Here is a 17,658-nt window from a genome sequence, read left to right on the forward strand (position 1 = left end):
CTGAAGGAGAAAGCACGCAGGGCATTCTATGCCATAAAGAGAAATACCCAAATTATACTGCTAATCAAATTTTGGCTTAAATTATTCCAATCAGTGATTCAAACAATTGCATTATATGGCAGTGAAGTGTGGGGTCTGCTCACAGAGCAAGACTTTGCAAAATGGGACAAACACCCCATAGAAACCCTGCATGCAGAACTTTGTAAAAACATCCTCCATGTCCAGAGAAAAGTACCAAACAATGCATGCAGGGCAGAATTAGGCCAATATCCACTATTGATTAACATCCAAAAAAGGGCAGTTAAATTTTGGAATTACCTCAAAAACAGCGACCCCCACTCGTATCATTACAAGGCCCTGAAATACCAAGAGATGAGCCCAGAGAAGAGCCACCTCAGCCAGCTGGTCTTGAGGCTTAGTTCACTAACCACCCCTAACACAAAGCAGCCTCAAGACAGCTCTATACAATTAATTAGAGTTAAACAAATTATAGCAAAACATAAAGAAAATTACATCACCTATTGGGACACACAAACAAAAACACAAAGCAAATTAGAATGTTATCGGGCCCTAAAAAGAGAGTACACTGTGGCAGATTACCTGACCACAGTGAAAGAAACAAAAACAAGGAGAACATTGACAAAATATAGACTCAGTGATCACAACCTGGCCATTGAGACCGGTAGACACCGGCAGACCTGGCTGCCCAGAGAGGACAGGCTGTGCTCCCACTGCGATCAGGGGGCAATGGAGACAGCTGCATTTCCTGACACAATGTGAAAAATACAGTGAGGCAAGAAGACAATAATTCTTCAAAATAAAATAAATCTGCCCTCAATTCGAGACACTATCAGAGGTAGAGAAGCTGCCATTCCTCTTGGGGGAGAGGAGAGAATGTGGCTTTGGTTGCGCAATACACTGCCACTTGCCACAAACTGAGGGACAGTAAGTAATTACAACACATAAGCAATTACAAAATCTTTTTATTTATTTTTTATTTTTGTAGTTTTCTTCATTATTGTTCAATTTTATATTCAGTTTCGCCAAATTTACACTTGACGCTACACCTGCTAACTTACACAAATACCACGCACACACACATATTTGTACTCTGTTTATATGTTTATTGTTTGTTGTAGCTATGCTCTGGCAATATGTATATATATATATATATATATATATATATATATATATATATATATATATATATATATATATATATATATATGTACGTCATGCCAATAAAGCTTATTTGAATTTGAGAGAGAGTGAGAGAGGGAGAGACTGTTAGTGTTCAATACAACAAAAGGATAATAGAGGGAACAGTATCTGTAGTTCACTTGTTCTTCCACTCTGCTGTGACTATTGTTGTTATTGCATATTTTGTTATTGCTGTGACTTAATTACCTGCGTTTATATTGCGGTGGGGTCTCAGGGCTTAGGGTATAGTTGGGGGGGTGATAAAAAAGGGGAGGTGGTGTGGAAGTAAAGAAAGGAACGTAAGTTCATTATCAACCGCAGGGAACCAGATCTACTCAAACAGGAGGGCAGGCAGCACATAATGAGGAGACAGGCAGGAGAACAACAGGTTCAGAACAGTGACGTAAAACTGAGTTAGACTGCATCTGGATCCACATCATATCAAAACTCTGGGGTGTGCATGCTTTGTCAGAACATTTATAACAAACACACACGCTGCAGAGGACAAGACACGATACCTTCTTCGGTGCCTCAGAAACACAACACAAAACAATGTGGCACCGCTCTACATTATTTTCATCTAATTACAACCCAGGTCATGAGATCTTCAGGGATGTGCATGTCCAATTTGCATGAAAATGAACAGAGGCTCCTGACAATGTACATAATGAGTTGCAGAACATTCAGTAGACCCATAGTCTGTTGTCCCACTATCCAATAGTTCTGCCATTCTGGAGCACACTGACCAGAAAGGGGGGTGGAGGCAGCCATTTATTCACCCTAGTCTCTTTTTTTTCTTTTTAAGAATCCTGGTGAACAAAAAAGACCAGAGGATGAAACAGACAAAGATGTTGTAGCGTATATTCAAGATCACGAAATGCAATGCTGCAATTTTGAACATTTCAAACAACAGCAGAAGAACAGTCTGTAAAGTGTTTGAATATAGTTAGGACACTGCTTGTGTAAGTGAATTGCCCTTAGATACATATGGGAAAGGCCTGATGATGGTACAGTAGCTGTACATTTAGAGAAAACATGGCCTGGAGTGATGGGAGTCTGAGGTGAGGAGTAGGGTCGTCATTATATGACTGTTATTGGTGTGCAGGAAAGAGGATTTGCACTTGGCATGCATAAATTTAAAAAAAAATGCATAATTTAAAATTCTGATTAGAGATGTATAACAATAATCATTTAACACTTGACACTCCTGGTATTTTTAGGGAAGCACTTATGCATTGTTTATGAAATATCCCTTTGAAAAATGCGCTCTCTCTCTCTCTCTCTGTCTATCTGTCTGTCTGTGTTTATATGTCTTTCTAAGAGGGCAGCAGATTTCAATTTACACCACAATGACAAAAGAGTGGTACATGTTCTGCCATTTAATTGATGAAGACTTTTTTTAAAATGGCAAGCCTTTGAAAAAAACCTCCTCAGCAAAAGTGAAAATTGATTCTGTAGCATGCACAGCCATGAGCACATTTCAACCTCATTGTAAGTTAATTTCAAATAACTGTTTTACTGTACGTTATCTACCCCATGGATGAGACGTATTGGCTCTTTCACCAGTCACGACTGCTTGAGTCAGAGTAGCATTATTTATCTTATTAATGAAAAGAAACAAATGCAAAAAAAACATTAAATGGGCAGAAAATTGTGCTCACTATTTGTTTTCTCAGGAGAACTTTCTCCCACAAAACATATTGTCATTAAGCAAGGACTTTTCAATGATTACATACCATTTTGAAAAGCAAACTGGCTATTATTATTGTTATTATTATTATTATTATTATTATTATGCTATAGTAATGATATCCTTATTTGTGCATAACCTCTTGTTCTAATTCTGTCAATATCACGTTAATCTTTTTTTTTTTTTCAAACCGGGTCGGTTTGATGACACGTTTAATTTTCGAACCTGCATGTCTAGCAGATGGCCTGTACAGTTATGTTGTGTGAAGGTGAGAGCGTGGACAGCGTCCATCTGTGCATATAATCGGACATTGGTGCGGGTTAATCTTGTGGACTAACGTGACACCGGCTACATGAGGAGCGATACTAAGCGAGAGTCAGTTCTCACAAATCAAACACCGGGACACATGCTCCTTGACAGTACATGACTGTTTGAATTGCACCTGGGAATTGCACTTGTCAAGCAAGAATAATGTTATCTGCAAATATGCCCCAGAGACAGACTGTTGCCTGAATCTCATAAAGATAAGAACATAATCTGTGATGAAGTGAAAGGTGTTAAAGGCATTGCTGTTTACCAAGATATTGCTGTCATGTCAATAGCAACTTAACTATCAGTGATGGAAATTTTGCATGCACACATTTAATTCCCTCATTAAAAAAATTATGGAGTACAGAGCCAAATCAATGAAAAAAAGTTTCCTTGTCTCAAATGTCAATGGAGGTCAATCAGTCATATTCTTTTAACAGCTAATATTTAAAGTTGTCCTGAATATGGGTGTGTCCAAAGTAAATTGATAATGTGAATAGATAGATAAATAGAATGTAGCCTTATGATGTTATAAATATTTTTTTAGGATTTCATTTACCTACACATGATCACCCCCTTTCACTCACACTTGTAAATAGTCCATCAATCAACATATCTGGATTGCACTGTATGCACTGTACATACATTCTTAGATGGCTCCCTAAAACATCTTCATTATAAAAAAATGCATTTGGGAAAGAAATATAAATGACTTTTCTTCAAATGAAAATAGACAAACACAAATTTAAATGAATCTTATATATTATGTTTTTAAATAATCTTTTCATCGTTTTAGGAAAATAATTATCTACATGATAAACACAGGCACACCAAAACATACATATGTATCAATGAAATATGTAAAAATACAAGACTATCCACAGACTTCAATCTGAAACATGCATTGCATTGAATGGATGATTATGAGATGATCATGTAACAAAGTGCAATGATGGTAAACACAGAAATTCACAGTAAATGTTTACAATCTGTCAAGAAGTGGTATAAGCAAGAGGCTAGTCTCACCTCATGCATTTCCTTGTTGAAAGCAATTTAAAAGCTTCAATGTTTGCTTTATATATCTACACTATTATTTATTTTTGGTCTAGGTGAAATAGCTTTCAGACACCACAGTAACAGCAGCGGACTAGTTTTTTCCCCCAAATATACTTAAAAATATAACTATATACATTTTTATACATGTTCATTGAGAAGGCATTTTGAATAGCATTAAAGTGTTTATGTCATGGAAACAAAAACAAATCTTCATTTAACATATTTATACAAAAAAAGTTCAAAAAGATACCTGATTGTCACTGATGAGTAGATGCTTTGCATTGTTAGTTATCGATGATGGATCTCCAGGCTACCAAACAGGATTGGAGCACCATTGCATAAATATTGAGATTCTGACATGTTAGACCATGAACATACTTTAGTAAGGTTTTGTTTTGGTTTTTCACCGCTGTAAATAAGATTCTACAAAAATAAAACAAATACACGTTCAAACATGTACACAACTTTCACATGAATTCACCAATTTGACATTTTTTTTTTTGTTCAGTTATTTAAGTTTGATGATTATGGTTTTGATTCTGACAGTGGAGTTTGGTCATGCCAGGAAAATTGCAGAAGCTGATTTGTGGCTACAATGTTAACGAGCAATATCTAAAAATACTTTCCGTTTTCAAACATGACATAACTGAAACCCTCATTACCATCACCTCTCAAAAATTCATACAAAAATTGCTTGCTAGACAAAGGCTACTTGATAAGATTAAACTTTGTTGCCATTTTTTCATAACACTGTGTAAATATGTTGGGCAGGTAACACTTTCTTTTGCATCCCCAAATTCCTGTAAAATATAACAAGCATTCATTTTCTTGAAAAACAAAAACAAAAAAAACCGTTGGGTCAAAATAAAAGGACAAAAAATAAATATTTTCATTACAACACCATCCAGACTGCTTACAGCACAATTTCTAACACTGCTTTTCTCCACAATTCGATGCATGGGTGTCTGCATGTGTGTGTGTGTGTGTGTGTGTGTGTGGGGAATGCAATCTTAAGTATATGTTCTTACTGGTTTAGATATATCTCAGTTGAGCAGTGATGAAGTCAAGACTTTCTCTGGGAGTTGCCACAAAATGAGTCACCGACACAAAATTCAATATAATCAATGCACAACATGGGTCAATTTTAGCATTTCCATTTCCTGCATTCATCCATAATGGTTTGATTCAGTTAAAGCACTCCCGTTAAAAGCCTGGTGGTAACCCCTGCCCTACATCACAGCCTTCCATCCCTCTTTCATCTTCTGAGTAATTTTCTAATTGCTTGCTGGAGGTAGTCTGGCACCTTTTTTAGCTCAGGAAAATAAGTGTAAATTTTTAACGGATTTTAAGATATCACCCGCAACAGGTAGCTGAGGTTTATGTTGCTTTCCACTGAATTTAGCTTTAGGTCAGCTGTACCTGAGGTGAGCTAAAGGTTTCCTACATCAAAATGACCTGGGTCAACAGCATAATAGTTTGGATCCAGGACATCCTCACATGCAATAGTAATTTTGCCCTGAGCCCAGAGGATGTATGAGTGTAAACAAGTGTGTTAATCCTGTGTAAAATACCATAGCTGGAAAGTGTCTTATTTCACAGTATGTTCACTTGAAGCTCACATTTACATCTCTCCAATAGTTAATGGCAGAAAATAAATGTTTACTGATAAACTAGATCTCTGCATAACAAGCATAATTTACTGCAAATATTACTTCTGGTCTCTTCAAACCAATCACTCTTATTAATCATAAACGTGTTAGGATTGCACAGAGAAACATTTAAATTGACAGTCGAACATAAAATGGTTTTTCAGTTTTCTTAGGTTTACAGAACTAAGAATCTCACAAACATGGCGTTTTAGTGTTTTCTGAGATAACATAGATCATCTTCCATAGTTTGATCAGAAATTGTTATGGGAATCAATGTTCTGGAAGGACCAAAATCCTAGTTACATATACATTTTTTGCAGATCTTGTGGTCTGCAAAAAATATATATGTAAACACCTGTACTCGGTCGTAGTAGAAGGTGAGTCCATGTGAATGCATCATCTCTCTCTCTCTGTCTCTCTCTCTCTCTCTCTCTCTCTCTCTCTCACACACACACACACACACACACACACACACCCACAAATCAAACTTTGTGTATTTGATCCAACACAAACTTGTGCATCAACAATGTTTCCCTGTCTGTTGTGTATTTTGCAGTAAGTTTGGCGTGTTTGCCACATGGCTTATCGGGTGCGGGTTCCCTGGGTAACTGAATATGGCAAAGTGCTGCTGCTGTCATCACACAAACACACACACACACACACACACATGCATGCGCACACACACACACACGCACATACACACACTCTCTCATACACACAAACACACAAACTACACAGGCACACACACACAAACACACACACACTCCTCCATCCATCTCCCCTATGTATCAATGAGGGTTTCTAGAGGAAGTCACTCTGAAATTCATTGGAGAGCTGGCTGACGGCCACCTCGCTGTGGGTGGAGCCGGTCATGATCCGCGCAGTTCTCTGGGGCGTGGCCAGGCACCCCGCCGCCGCCTCTGGGCAGTGCCGGCAGGCCTGGTGGCACTCGGGCAGGCCGTTTGAGAGGCGGCCGGAGCTGCAGGTATCCTTGTTGTGCTGAGAGCGGTTGCAAGAGCCCCTCTCCGGGGACCTGGGCTCACAGCTGCACAAACAGGAGCAGAGCTGGCGCCGGCACTGAGCCGCGTCCCGGCACAGGGACTTGCGGAAGTTGGGCTTGAACACCAGGTAGACCATGGGGTTGTAGAGGGTGGAGGACTTCGCGAAGATGGCGGCCAGGGCGAAGGACATGGGCGGCACTCTGCCAAAGTCTCCAAAGGCCGCCCACATGGCGACCACAGCATAAGGACTCCACGCCACCAGAAAACCGATGCACACGGCCACGGACAGCTGCGTGGGCACAGGCGTGTGGATAGAGACAAGCATGAGAAGGGTGTGGAAATATATCTTATGACTTCATACTTAATTGTATTATCCTTCATCCTTCGTAATTTTTTTTTACAGTACAACCTTTTTAACATCTTCAGGGATTTTTGTTGTTTTTAAATTATAGCTGTAATTTAGTAATTATTCAATCAAAGCTGTCAAAGAATGAGCTGCAACACATGCAAAACCCACGTAAACTCACACTCGACACCCCGCACACCTCCCCCTCCCTTTGATCTCCTCATCTCCTGCCCCTAACAATGAGCCTAACAATGAGCATGTGGGCGAAATGTCCACAGTGAGGCTGCGAGCGTTACCTTGACGATGAGGTTGTGGGCGTTGGTGGTTTTGTTCTGCGGAGAGACGTGCTGCTGAACGGCCTGGCGGGAGCCGCGCACGGTCAGGAAGATGAAGATGTAGGAGACGAAGATGATGGTGCAGGGGACCATGTAGCAGAAGAGAAAGAGGCTGACGATGTAGCTCATGGCTAACAGCTCTGTGTTTGGGGCCTTCCAGTCGATGCAGCAGGCTGTCCCGTAGGGCTCGGGGCTGTAACGACCCCACTGGGCCAGGGGCCCTGCGGCAAAGATGGAGGCGTAGCACCACACCCCCACCACCAGGAAGCAGGCATGAGAGGAGGAGAACTTGTTACCTGACATTGATCGATGAGAGGCAAAAAGACCAATTAAAATGTGAACTTGTTTTAAAGAAACTTCAGACTACTCTTAACATTCAAAGACTTTTTAGATATTGCTGGGTTTTTGTCCAAACCCAAAGGCCTAATTAGGGAACCCACAGTACATTAACAGTCACATGGAGAGAAGGGTGCAATAATGAAGTCAATATTTTTCAGCTATATAGATGAATTTCATGCAAAAGAATGTAAGCTGTGTGTCTCTGGATAACTGTGTTTGCTAAATGCATGTGTAAATATAAATGTTAATTCGCAAACTCATATGTCTGACACGCTATAGGTACAGTAGACTCCATATTGATTTCAATCTCAAAGAGAAAATTGGCATAATAAAATAAACCTATGTTGCATTAGCATTTGAGGACAACAAGCACAGAACGGACATGAATAGAACATAACTAAACAATTAAAATTGTTTGTGTTTATTATTATTAATTATTACTAATCCTTTATTTAAATAGGTGATCACATTGAGATTGGAATCTCTTTTTCATGTGAAACCTATATACATAGGTAAGAAACACATACAGGCATAGAAACAGACAGATACAGTTCAGGCACACATTACAATTAACAAACAGACAGCATGCAATCAATCAAAACATTTCTATACAGAATTTGAAAAATCGGTTAAAAAAATCTTTAAAATTATTTAATGGGACATGGGATTATTCTGTAGAAAATGCATGCTCATGCACAAAATATGGAAAGACATTTTGATCCATTCTAGTCGGCTGACAAGCAGAATAATCAATACCACAATGCGTAAACCAATCAAGTGCCCACATCATAAAATGCTTTTTGACAAAAATGTACTCGGTCCTAGAGGCAATGTTCTGGGAAAGTCTATGACTTGCTTATGTATGAGGATATTCTGTATGCTGGGCTATGGATCTTGTCCAGAAATGCTTTGGAAAACAAAATATTTCAGTATTTCAATTTCAGTGAGGGACAGAGCAGGCAGATTTGGCCGTTGCGCTCATTTATTCAAGTTGGTAACAGCTTGAGCATGCAAAACACAAGAAAAGCAGAACCACGGCTAACTAAACTTCAGGAACGGGTCGCAATGCCAGCTGAGAACACCTTTTATATATATCCTGGAGGCCTTAGGCAAATCACTAGTACAAACTCAAGGTGCCCAATCACAATCAAAACAGAAAACAATAAACATACAGAACAAAAAGAGAAATGTGCAGGAGAGCTAAAAATAATACTAATACTAATAATAATAATAATAATAATAATAATAATAATAATATGGGCTTATACAGAGACCTTCCCCTTGAAAGAAAATGCAATAATGTAAGTTAACAGAAGACTGAAAACTAAAATTTTAAAAATTAAACAACATTATTATTATTATTATTATTATTATTATTATTATTATTATTATTATTAATAATATTATTATACATGAGGGCAGACTTGGAGGACCACATTGGGGTGTCGATTCAGAGATCAAGTGTCCGTAGCTATGTTGCGTAGAGTAAACCATGCTCCCCCTTTCATACCAAAGCCATACCATGTCGAACCCTCTATGTCTATGTCCAAGCTGGCCAGACAACTTTCACTTTTCAACTAAATCTAGCCGGGTTTCACCAAACGTCACATGATGCTCAATACCATCAGATATAGCCAGTGACTTTGGGAAACCACCAGCCACAGTGGCTAGTGAGACAAAAAGCTCATGCCAAGCCCTGTTTACATTTAATCGTTTTACACTCAAGGCGAATGGTTGAAGGGTTAAAAATAATCTGGTCAGGGTAACATGCAAATTGGCTCAGGGGCCAGTCATTGGAGAAGATACAGAACACAGTGTGAGACTGGATTAATTTGTGGCAGGCAGAATATTTGTGTTTGATAAACAAACAAAATCAGGCTGTGGGTTGTGATTTGTGGATCAGTGTTGGTTTATTAACTGAGAAGCAAACATGTCATAGTTCCAGGGACTGATATGCCAGTGAAAGAAGCACCAGCATAGGATGAGCAAAATATATAAATAAACATATGCAATTATAATTTTCAAGTTTTCTCATGTGCATGTTTAGACATAAGCTTATATAGACGCAGGGACTAATCATTCTGACTCTCAGGAAAAGATTCAGATGTTAGGCTCATTCTACACTTAACATACTGTGGAGGAACGCATTGCACAACCCTGTTTCTCAGCTTCCATAGTACGCTCCATTCCAGCATTCACATTTGTTCAATTTAGTCATTACCATCCATGTTGGCAGAGGTTTGAAAATTAGCACAGAAGCCAAGGTCCAGTCAGCTGATTTAAAGCTAATTCAAAAACCTGGAATGAGCATAACACATTTTCAGATGCAATTCCTGCACTTACTGCATGTATTAAAAGAAAGTACATTTCAACTCCCATAGTTAATTTTCAGTGACACAATGAATAAAAAGCCAATCACGTGACCTCTGCACGTGTTCAGGCCGTCATGAGAAAATGGAAAAACGGAGTGACGCCATATTCTGCAGCTAACTGATTTATTGAAGGTCCACATGGTGAACCTCCGGCAGCCTAAAGACACTGAGGATGTTATTGACATTCTGCCCGAGGGGGGATCTGCTGTTGATGTGCTATATCTGTTTCCCTGTCTGATAGTGAGAGAGTTAGCGGGAGGGACAGATGCTGTTTAATGCCTGTGTTTCTCAGCTCTCTGCTTTGGATAGGGGCCCATGCCACAATGGGCTACTCCAGTGATTGAGCTGATCCAGATACGGAGCCTCTGCTAGCCGAAGAAGAGTGTCAGATGAGCCCCTCTGAAAGTAGGGCTGCTTGTGAAACCAGGAAGCATGGCGGTGCTGAGTGGGCTCTGCCATCTTGCAGAACCCCCCGCTGTGCGCACTCGGGAAGCTGTGTTTCAGGCTGTCACCATTAGCCGCACACTGCAGAAAGCTCTGATGAAGAATTACTGGTTTTTCACAGAAGTTAAAGGATTTTGTCTTATGCGCGCACGCACACACACACACACACACACGCACACACAAGAAAATATCTGTGTAATATACTAGCTGAGTTTTTTCCTGAAGGGCAGACTATAACATTCTCTTTGCCGACACTTCTTTGATCCATCATAAGCACTCTGAATCAATTTGAATTGGTATGTGATTGTAGGCCCTGTGGATGTTGGATTTGAAGGGTACAGTGATCTAGATGAGGGACCATATCATGTGACTTAAGAGCCTCTCTCATCAGTCAAACCACAGAAGGGCAATCCGGAGCAAAGCACCTCAAAAAGACAATTTCACCAGCAGCCCTTGTTAATGACCAGTGTTTAACAGGGTTCACTTCTGAGATGGGGGTCAGCTACATAAACGGGATCCAGAGCAGCACACAAAGTCATCAAGAAGCTAGAAGGAGACCCAGGAGAGGAACGCATTTGTGCTTCTTTATACAATTTATTATGTATTCTCCCCTCACACCTCACACTCAGGGTAATCATATGTCATCATCCATAGGATTCACACCCGAAAGTGTGCTCTTTTTTCGTAGCAGTAGGAATAAAGACAATATTTATGAATGCTTGCAATTTCAATTTTCCATGAGGAATTTGCCCTGAGAGAGAACTCAAGCAGGAAAATGGTCATAAATGTGGTGCCGATAAATGTCAAGGCAGATGTTGGGGGAGTGGATAGCACAATGGACGTCAGCTCTTGGGCTGGAGGACAAAATAATAAATTACTGTATGGGTCACTATGGGAATGTAACTACCTTATACTCAAGGGAGTGCATGTTTGGCTGATCATACAATAAACCTATGCCTGACTAAAGGGGTGTGAAAGGGATTGCAATATTACTCTAAACCCAGGGGTAACTGCTGGAACAGTGGAGGGCTGATGAGACCTTTCACTTTGTCATCGCCACCAGGCCTGAGTCTAATAGGTTAAATATTTTTAAATATTGTAAACTTTTAGACACCAGTAAATACCTTCAGATTACTAACAACTTTTTAAAGAAGCTTCTATTTTGGCCAATATTCAAAAGCTTTCTTCACACAATTGTACAATTTTGGTTAGTGACATATTTTGTCGATTAATTATCAGGATGTTTATGGAGCATTTTGAAAATTTTACAAGCAAGAAGTTAAAGTAATGTGCAATCCACAGTTGACCCAGGTCTGCTCTGCGAACTTTGTTTCCACTGGCAACAGTTTCTTTCACATGCCCTGGCTCCACCAACAATCCAACATAATCTGTGAAGCTGCTGCACAAGATCTCCACCCTGATAGCCCCACATATCATATGACTATTTTTCCTGTATAATCTTGTTTCAGTCACTGTGCCTGTCCTTAGAATCTGATACCACTTGTATGCAGAACCCTTGTGTAATCAATTTATGTCTGTAATCGGAACCCTCCCACGGCAGAATGCTCCCTGATTAGTTATATTCTTGTTCTAATACTTTAGGTAAACAAATCCCCGTACGACTCCAACCTGACAGGGAGTGTGAAGGGAGAACGCACACACAGGCACACACACGTGCTCATGTATGCATGCATGCTCAAACAAACAAATGCTCGCCCCTCGCAAATCCCCATCTCGCCCCTGTCTGAAGAAAGCCCCATGTCCCCTACTGGTCTGATCTGTGCTTGTGTGTGGGAGTTTATGTGTGCATGACAACTCTAGCAAACAAATCATTTGTACTCATTTGCATAGAGGTTTGATTTTGAAAGAAACATTTCTCTTCTGGGTTTCATTACAAACTTCCATTTGTGGAGGGCATATACATTGCTTTCTACAAACGCCCTCCTTTTCAGCAAATCAGATTTGATATTATTCCCGCACATTTATACCGGTTCACCAACAGGCTACAGATTTCAAGTGGGTTACATGCAAACATTAACCCTACACAGTTCTGCTTGTATATGTTAATATATCAGTTATATACTGTATGTTACAATACCATATGGCACTGTTTAAAATAAAAAATAAAAACAGTTTTCAGTATAAATTATTTAAACATTTTAACTTAAAACAATTAAACTTAGAGGGGAAAAATATTAGGTTTAAAGGTGTAATACCAAAAGATTCCTATATAGCATAGCTAGCAAGTCACTCAGGAAATATGTCAATTTAATGATTAATTACAAGTGTGTTTTAAATGTGGTTTTCTGAAGAAAAAAAAATAGTTGGTTAATGCAAATTGTAATTAGTTGATAATTATAAACCAATGTTTAAAAGCAAAATGATTCAGCAGAACAGCACATGCTGTGGATCATCAGTATTTTTATTCATTTAAATTTTTTTATTTATTTTGCTGTTTCTGCTTCTTCACCCATCTCCTTTGTGAAGGGAGGCTGTGGTGTTCCCAGTACGAAATGAATCCCCCACCCCCCAGAAAAAAAGATTAGAATTATGTAACATATTCTTTGGGGACTTGAATGGCATGAACATTAATCCCTCTCATTAGTTGGTTCATCTTTCAGGCTCCTCCTAGCAATTATTCAAATTCACACTTTCCAATGCAGCAACACCCAACTTCAAGATAGTGTTTCCCTCTTGTTCTTGCTTGATTTTCTTCACTTCCAATTCTTCTATTTCATTCTCCATTTCCTTTCTCCCTTCTGTATTTTAGAGAAGCCCAAGTACCTTTACTCAAGAAGATTAACTGCATTTTCTAGATCTGGCAAATTTTAGATCTTTAATTGGTTGCCTGTGATTCTGCAGCTATAGAGTGGAGTACACTTCTGAACAAGCCACTCACTGTTACTCTTGTGCAATTTTTCCACAACCATAAGGGGACAATAATGACCACAGGTAGTGTCCAAGCAGCCCCCAGGTCTGCCATCTGCACATACCAAGCTTGCTTCTGGTGGGGGTGGAATGGAAGTCCCACCTCCTTAAATACAAGGTTACAGCATCAGTGAGCATGATGGTTACATCAGTGAGGCAATATGTAAGAAGTGCAAATATGGTGTGTGGGTGAACCCTAGGTCAAGGCTTAATCCTAACTGTAAATGAAAGACCACAAATCCCCAACAACCACCTTATCTTTCATATGCTGTGGGCTCTTTTATAAATTCATCATAAATTATGATGATCTGACAGGCATTTGAAAACATCTGCGTGAAATCCATACTCAATACTTAATCCCATTTAGGATACTGTCTCAGAAGTGAGTGCTTACCGTAGTGAGGGTAGCAGACTTTCAGACAGCAGACAGAAGAGAGGACTGTGAGGTTGGTCAGACTGCACAGGCCAAAGAGGACTCCACAGAAAGCATAGTACTGACAGGTGATTTCATCAAACAGCCACCTAGATAGAAAGACAGACACGTGTTGGCAAACGGATGGACAGAAAGACATCAGCTGAAGCACATGCACAGCACAGATTATTTTCCAGTGACACAATTCCCCCTGCTGTTCTTACATTCTCTCCCACCAGGTTGACACAGAGAACGTGTGGACACACATGAAGAATGCACTAGAGAATCATGGCTGACCTCCCCTGGCATTAAACAGCCACCCTGACCATTTCAGCTCAGGTGAAAACTGTGAAGCCAAATGGCAAATAAATCATCAGGGTTCAACAAGCAGGAAGTTGGAGTAGCATTCAAAGCACAATTCATCATTCCTTCTGACAAACTATTTTTCTGGTGTTAATTCACCATGCTTTGCGCAAATCTTTCAGTCATTCCTCGAGATAGAGTTTCATGATCACTGAAAATGTGATGGCACTTTCTATGAATGGTTTGTCATATAATCTAAGCAATGCCTTTGCAACCCATGTGTAATGCCTTGATATGCTAAGCCAGTCACGATCCTTACTTGTGTGCAAAAGAAGAGGGTATTGCCAGGGGGAATAGGGTCATAGTCATCCCAAGATCACTGATGGATAGGTTGACAATGAAGAACTCGGCTGGCTTCAAGGAGGGCTTTTTCCGATAGGCAACAAACAACAAAATGCCATTGCCCAGAAGAGATAGGACCCCTGAGGTAGAGAAAGAGAGTGCGAGAGAGACAGATGATGCATTCACATGGAGAGCCTGTCAGTTTAAAATAAAAAAGCATTTTCACGACATTATCAGGACAAGCACACCTTTTTTGCTGTCAGATCACAATATTAAGGCCACCTTAACAAAGCTGTCAGGTCCATTAGATACTGGTACTTGAAAAAAGAAATAAATAAAAAATTTTAAAAACTCAATTGAACAATAAGATAAACAGATGCACACCAAAATCAGTAACAGTACAGATGCATAGTCTAATATGTATATTACCTAAGGGAATAGGAGAGTAAGCCTCGTTACTTTCATAGACAGTTACATTTACGTTCCAAAGAATAAGGCAGTGTTACCTTACTTGCAAGCAATCAGCATAAACTTACCAAAAATGGTATAGATAGATCCCATGAGGAAGTCATTTTCTTTCGATATGTTGGAAACAAACAAATCCGAGGCATTTCCCATCTGGAAAAAAAATGGAGAGAGAGTAAATAAAAAATAAAAACCTGAACTTATTATTGCTCAAACACTCAATATTATTTCTCTCTTGGTCATTCATGGTGACCAAAAAAAAAAAAAATAGTCAGGTTGGACTTGCCAAACAAGTTGTCAAATTCAAGAGGTTTGCGATAATGGCTGTTATTTTTTTCAGTGCAGCACTGATTTATTAAATTTTTTATCAGATAAGCTGCAAGGCATTTCTCAGACAGAAAGAACCAATAACGCTGTACATGAAAGAAAAACAGGAAGCATAGACCATGTATAATTAGTGCACGCCTTTATTTCCAATTTTAAATCATATACAGTATCTAGCTATCCCCTAAGGTTCCCTACATCTCATTGACATACACCCTATTTCATTGATGCTGGCAAATTGAAAGGAGATATGGCAAGCCTGAAATAAATGCTTCATTTCATTTACCATAAATCAATTTTCTACAAGACATATAGAAATACCCGCATTTACATAAAAATTTCATGTGAGGTCAAGTTGAAAAATGAGTAACAATCTGATCCCTGATGGTCCACTCCAACAGCACTGTGCCACCTCGTGCTATCGTGGGCTATTTATCAACAAATAAGTCAACTGGAGTGAGAATCTGGGGGTGCTAATCTCTGGTGCTCCAATATAAATGACATGAATCAATGACTTCAAGGAATGGAACAGGGGAATTTCCAAGGGCAAGTAAAAAAAGTTAAATTACATATAAAACTGTTTACATCAGAAAGTGTAGTGTGACACACACACAGAAATTCTTATGAACAATTCCCATTCATATTCTACTTTTTAAGAACACCTGATTCTTTAGAACCTTCGGAGGTTGAGTGGTGAGTTAAAGTGCTAAAGTGCCCAATATATATATTTTTTTTCTGCCAGTGAAATAAATCCCCTTTTGTTGAAGTTCTTATTTATCATCAGTTACAGCCACAATCATGTGTTGCATGCTAATACCTAACTTAAAATATTTATGTGACAGGTCAGGGAGTGGTCAGGGAGGCAGCAGTATTACCTTCTGTAATACAGCTGCTAGATGGCATATCTCTGAAATTCCATAAAAATTATACTATAAAATAATCAATTAATTATTTATAGTTAAGTCCCTTTACCCTTCATACAAATGCTGTCTTGATGAAATTACATTAATGTCATAACAGCAAAATGCAATAAAATGCCTGCAATATAATTTCTATCCATTTTACTAGCTGAAGTAAAAACATGAAACATGAAAACACAATCGCATGCAAACACACATACTCAGTTATACATGAAAAACAAGATGTGTCTTTCTTTCTGCCAATATAAAGGTGTAATACTTATTGCCTTGGAAGCAATTCTTTCAGTTTTTTCTATAAATGATTCTTTTATTGCTGATAGAGCCCACAGGTAAAAAAAAAAACAGGGTGATATGAAAGTTGTGAAGCATGCAGGCTAGAGGGGCAATGCAATGAGCTCAATAACCCAACAGGAGCTTTCCTGGGATTCCAGGGATTTGCCTGGCTCCGAGCCCTGCACGGCGCAGAACACATAGAATATGTTCAGTGAGGTGTGAGCCCTCCATTGAAAACCACAGCATCTCTCAGGGCCGTTCAGATGAAAAGATGGTACGTCTACAGCCATATAGCAACTGCTAATGAAAAAGAGAAATGTGGCTTATGTCTTAAAGGTGATTGACGTCAAAGAGATAAAATAACACAAGAGACAGAGAGAGAGAGAGAGAGGCACAATGAAAGAGAGAGAGAGAACAGTGGACAAAATCTTAATTTTTGAGTTTTCCATTCCATTTCTGGAACACTTAAAACAGCTATAAATTTAAGAAACCACTGAGAAGCAACAGTAATTGAGAGAAGGGGGCTGCTGCAAACAACTGCCCTTCAGCAGAAAGTGGCCAATCATAGGAAAAACTGACATTATGGATGGAAGGGAGGGACCCAGCAGTAAGTGGTTACTCTCATTCATACTTCTGAAGAATGAATGACACACCTTGCTTGTGAGTTACACAACATGTTTCAGAAAAACCCAGCCTTGTTTGGTGTGATATTGGAAATCATAAACTCTACGAATAATCTTATACTCTTGCATTTGTGATAAAGTGTTTGTGTGAAAGTGTTGGCACTGTCCATGCCACAATCATGTGCCCTGCCAAACGCCAAGCACCCCCTCCCCACAACTTTACGCCCACTGGACACAGCATCGATGCAGTCTGCTCTCAAAATCACAGGGATCATGTCCTGGCCACTGGAGACTGGGGGAAGCCCAGAGATTTAAAACCTCATCCCA

General features: G+C 39.4%; 1 protein-coding gene across 1 annotated transcript in view; it reads right to left on the minus strand.

Annotated features, from left to right (window-relative positions):
- Window positions 1–3,994: 3,994 nt before the first annotated feature.
- Window positions 3,995–17,658, minus strand: part of opn7b (opsin 7, group member b) — a 34,014-nt gene continuing 20,350 nt past the window's right edge. Inside the window, exons 2-6 of the mRNA XM_035381196.1 lie at window positions 15,263–15,344; window positions 14,704–14,866; window positions 14,064–14,191; window positions 7,548–7,882; window positions 3,995–7,194 (exon numbers count right to left, since the gene is read on the minus strand). Of these exons, the coding sequence (XP_035237087.1) occupies window positions 6,706–7,194; window positions 7,548–7,882; window positions 14,064–14,191; window positions 14,704–14,866; window positions 15,263–15,344 (1,197 nt within the window). The 3' untranslated portion in view covers window positions 3,995–6,705. The remainder of the gene's footprint in view (window positions 7,195–7,547; window positions 7,883–14,063; window positions 14,192–14,703; window positions 14,867–15,262; window positions 15,345–17,658) is intronic.

Source organism: Anguilla anguilla, chromosome 11 (assembly GCF_013347855.1).
Source record: "Anguilla anguilla isolate fAngAng1 chromosome 11, fAngAng1.pri, whole genome shotgun sequence".
Lineage (NCBI taxonomy): Eukaryota > Metazoa > Chordata > Actinopteri > Anguilliformes > Anguillidae > Anguilla > Anguilla anguilla.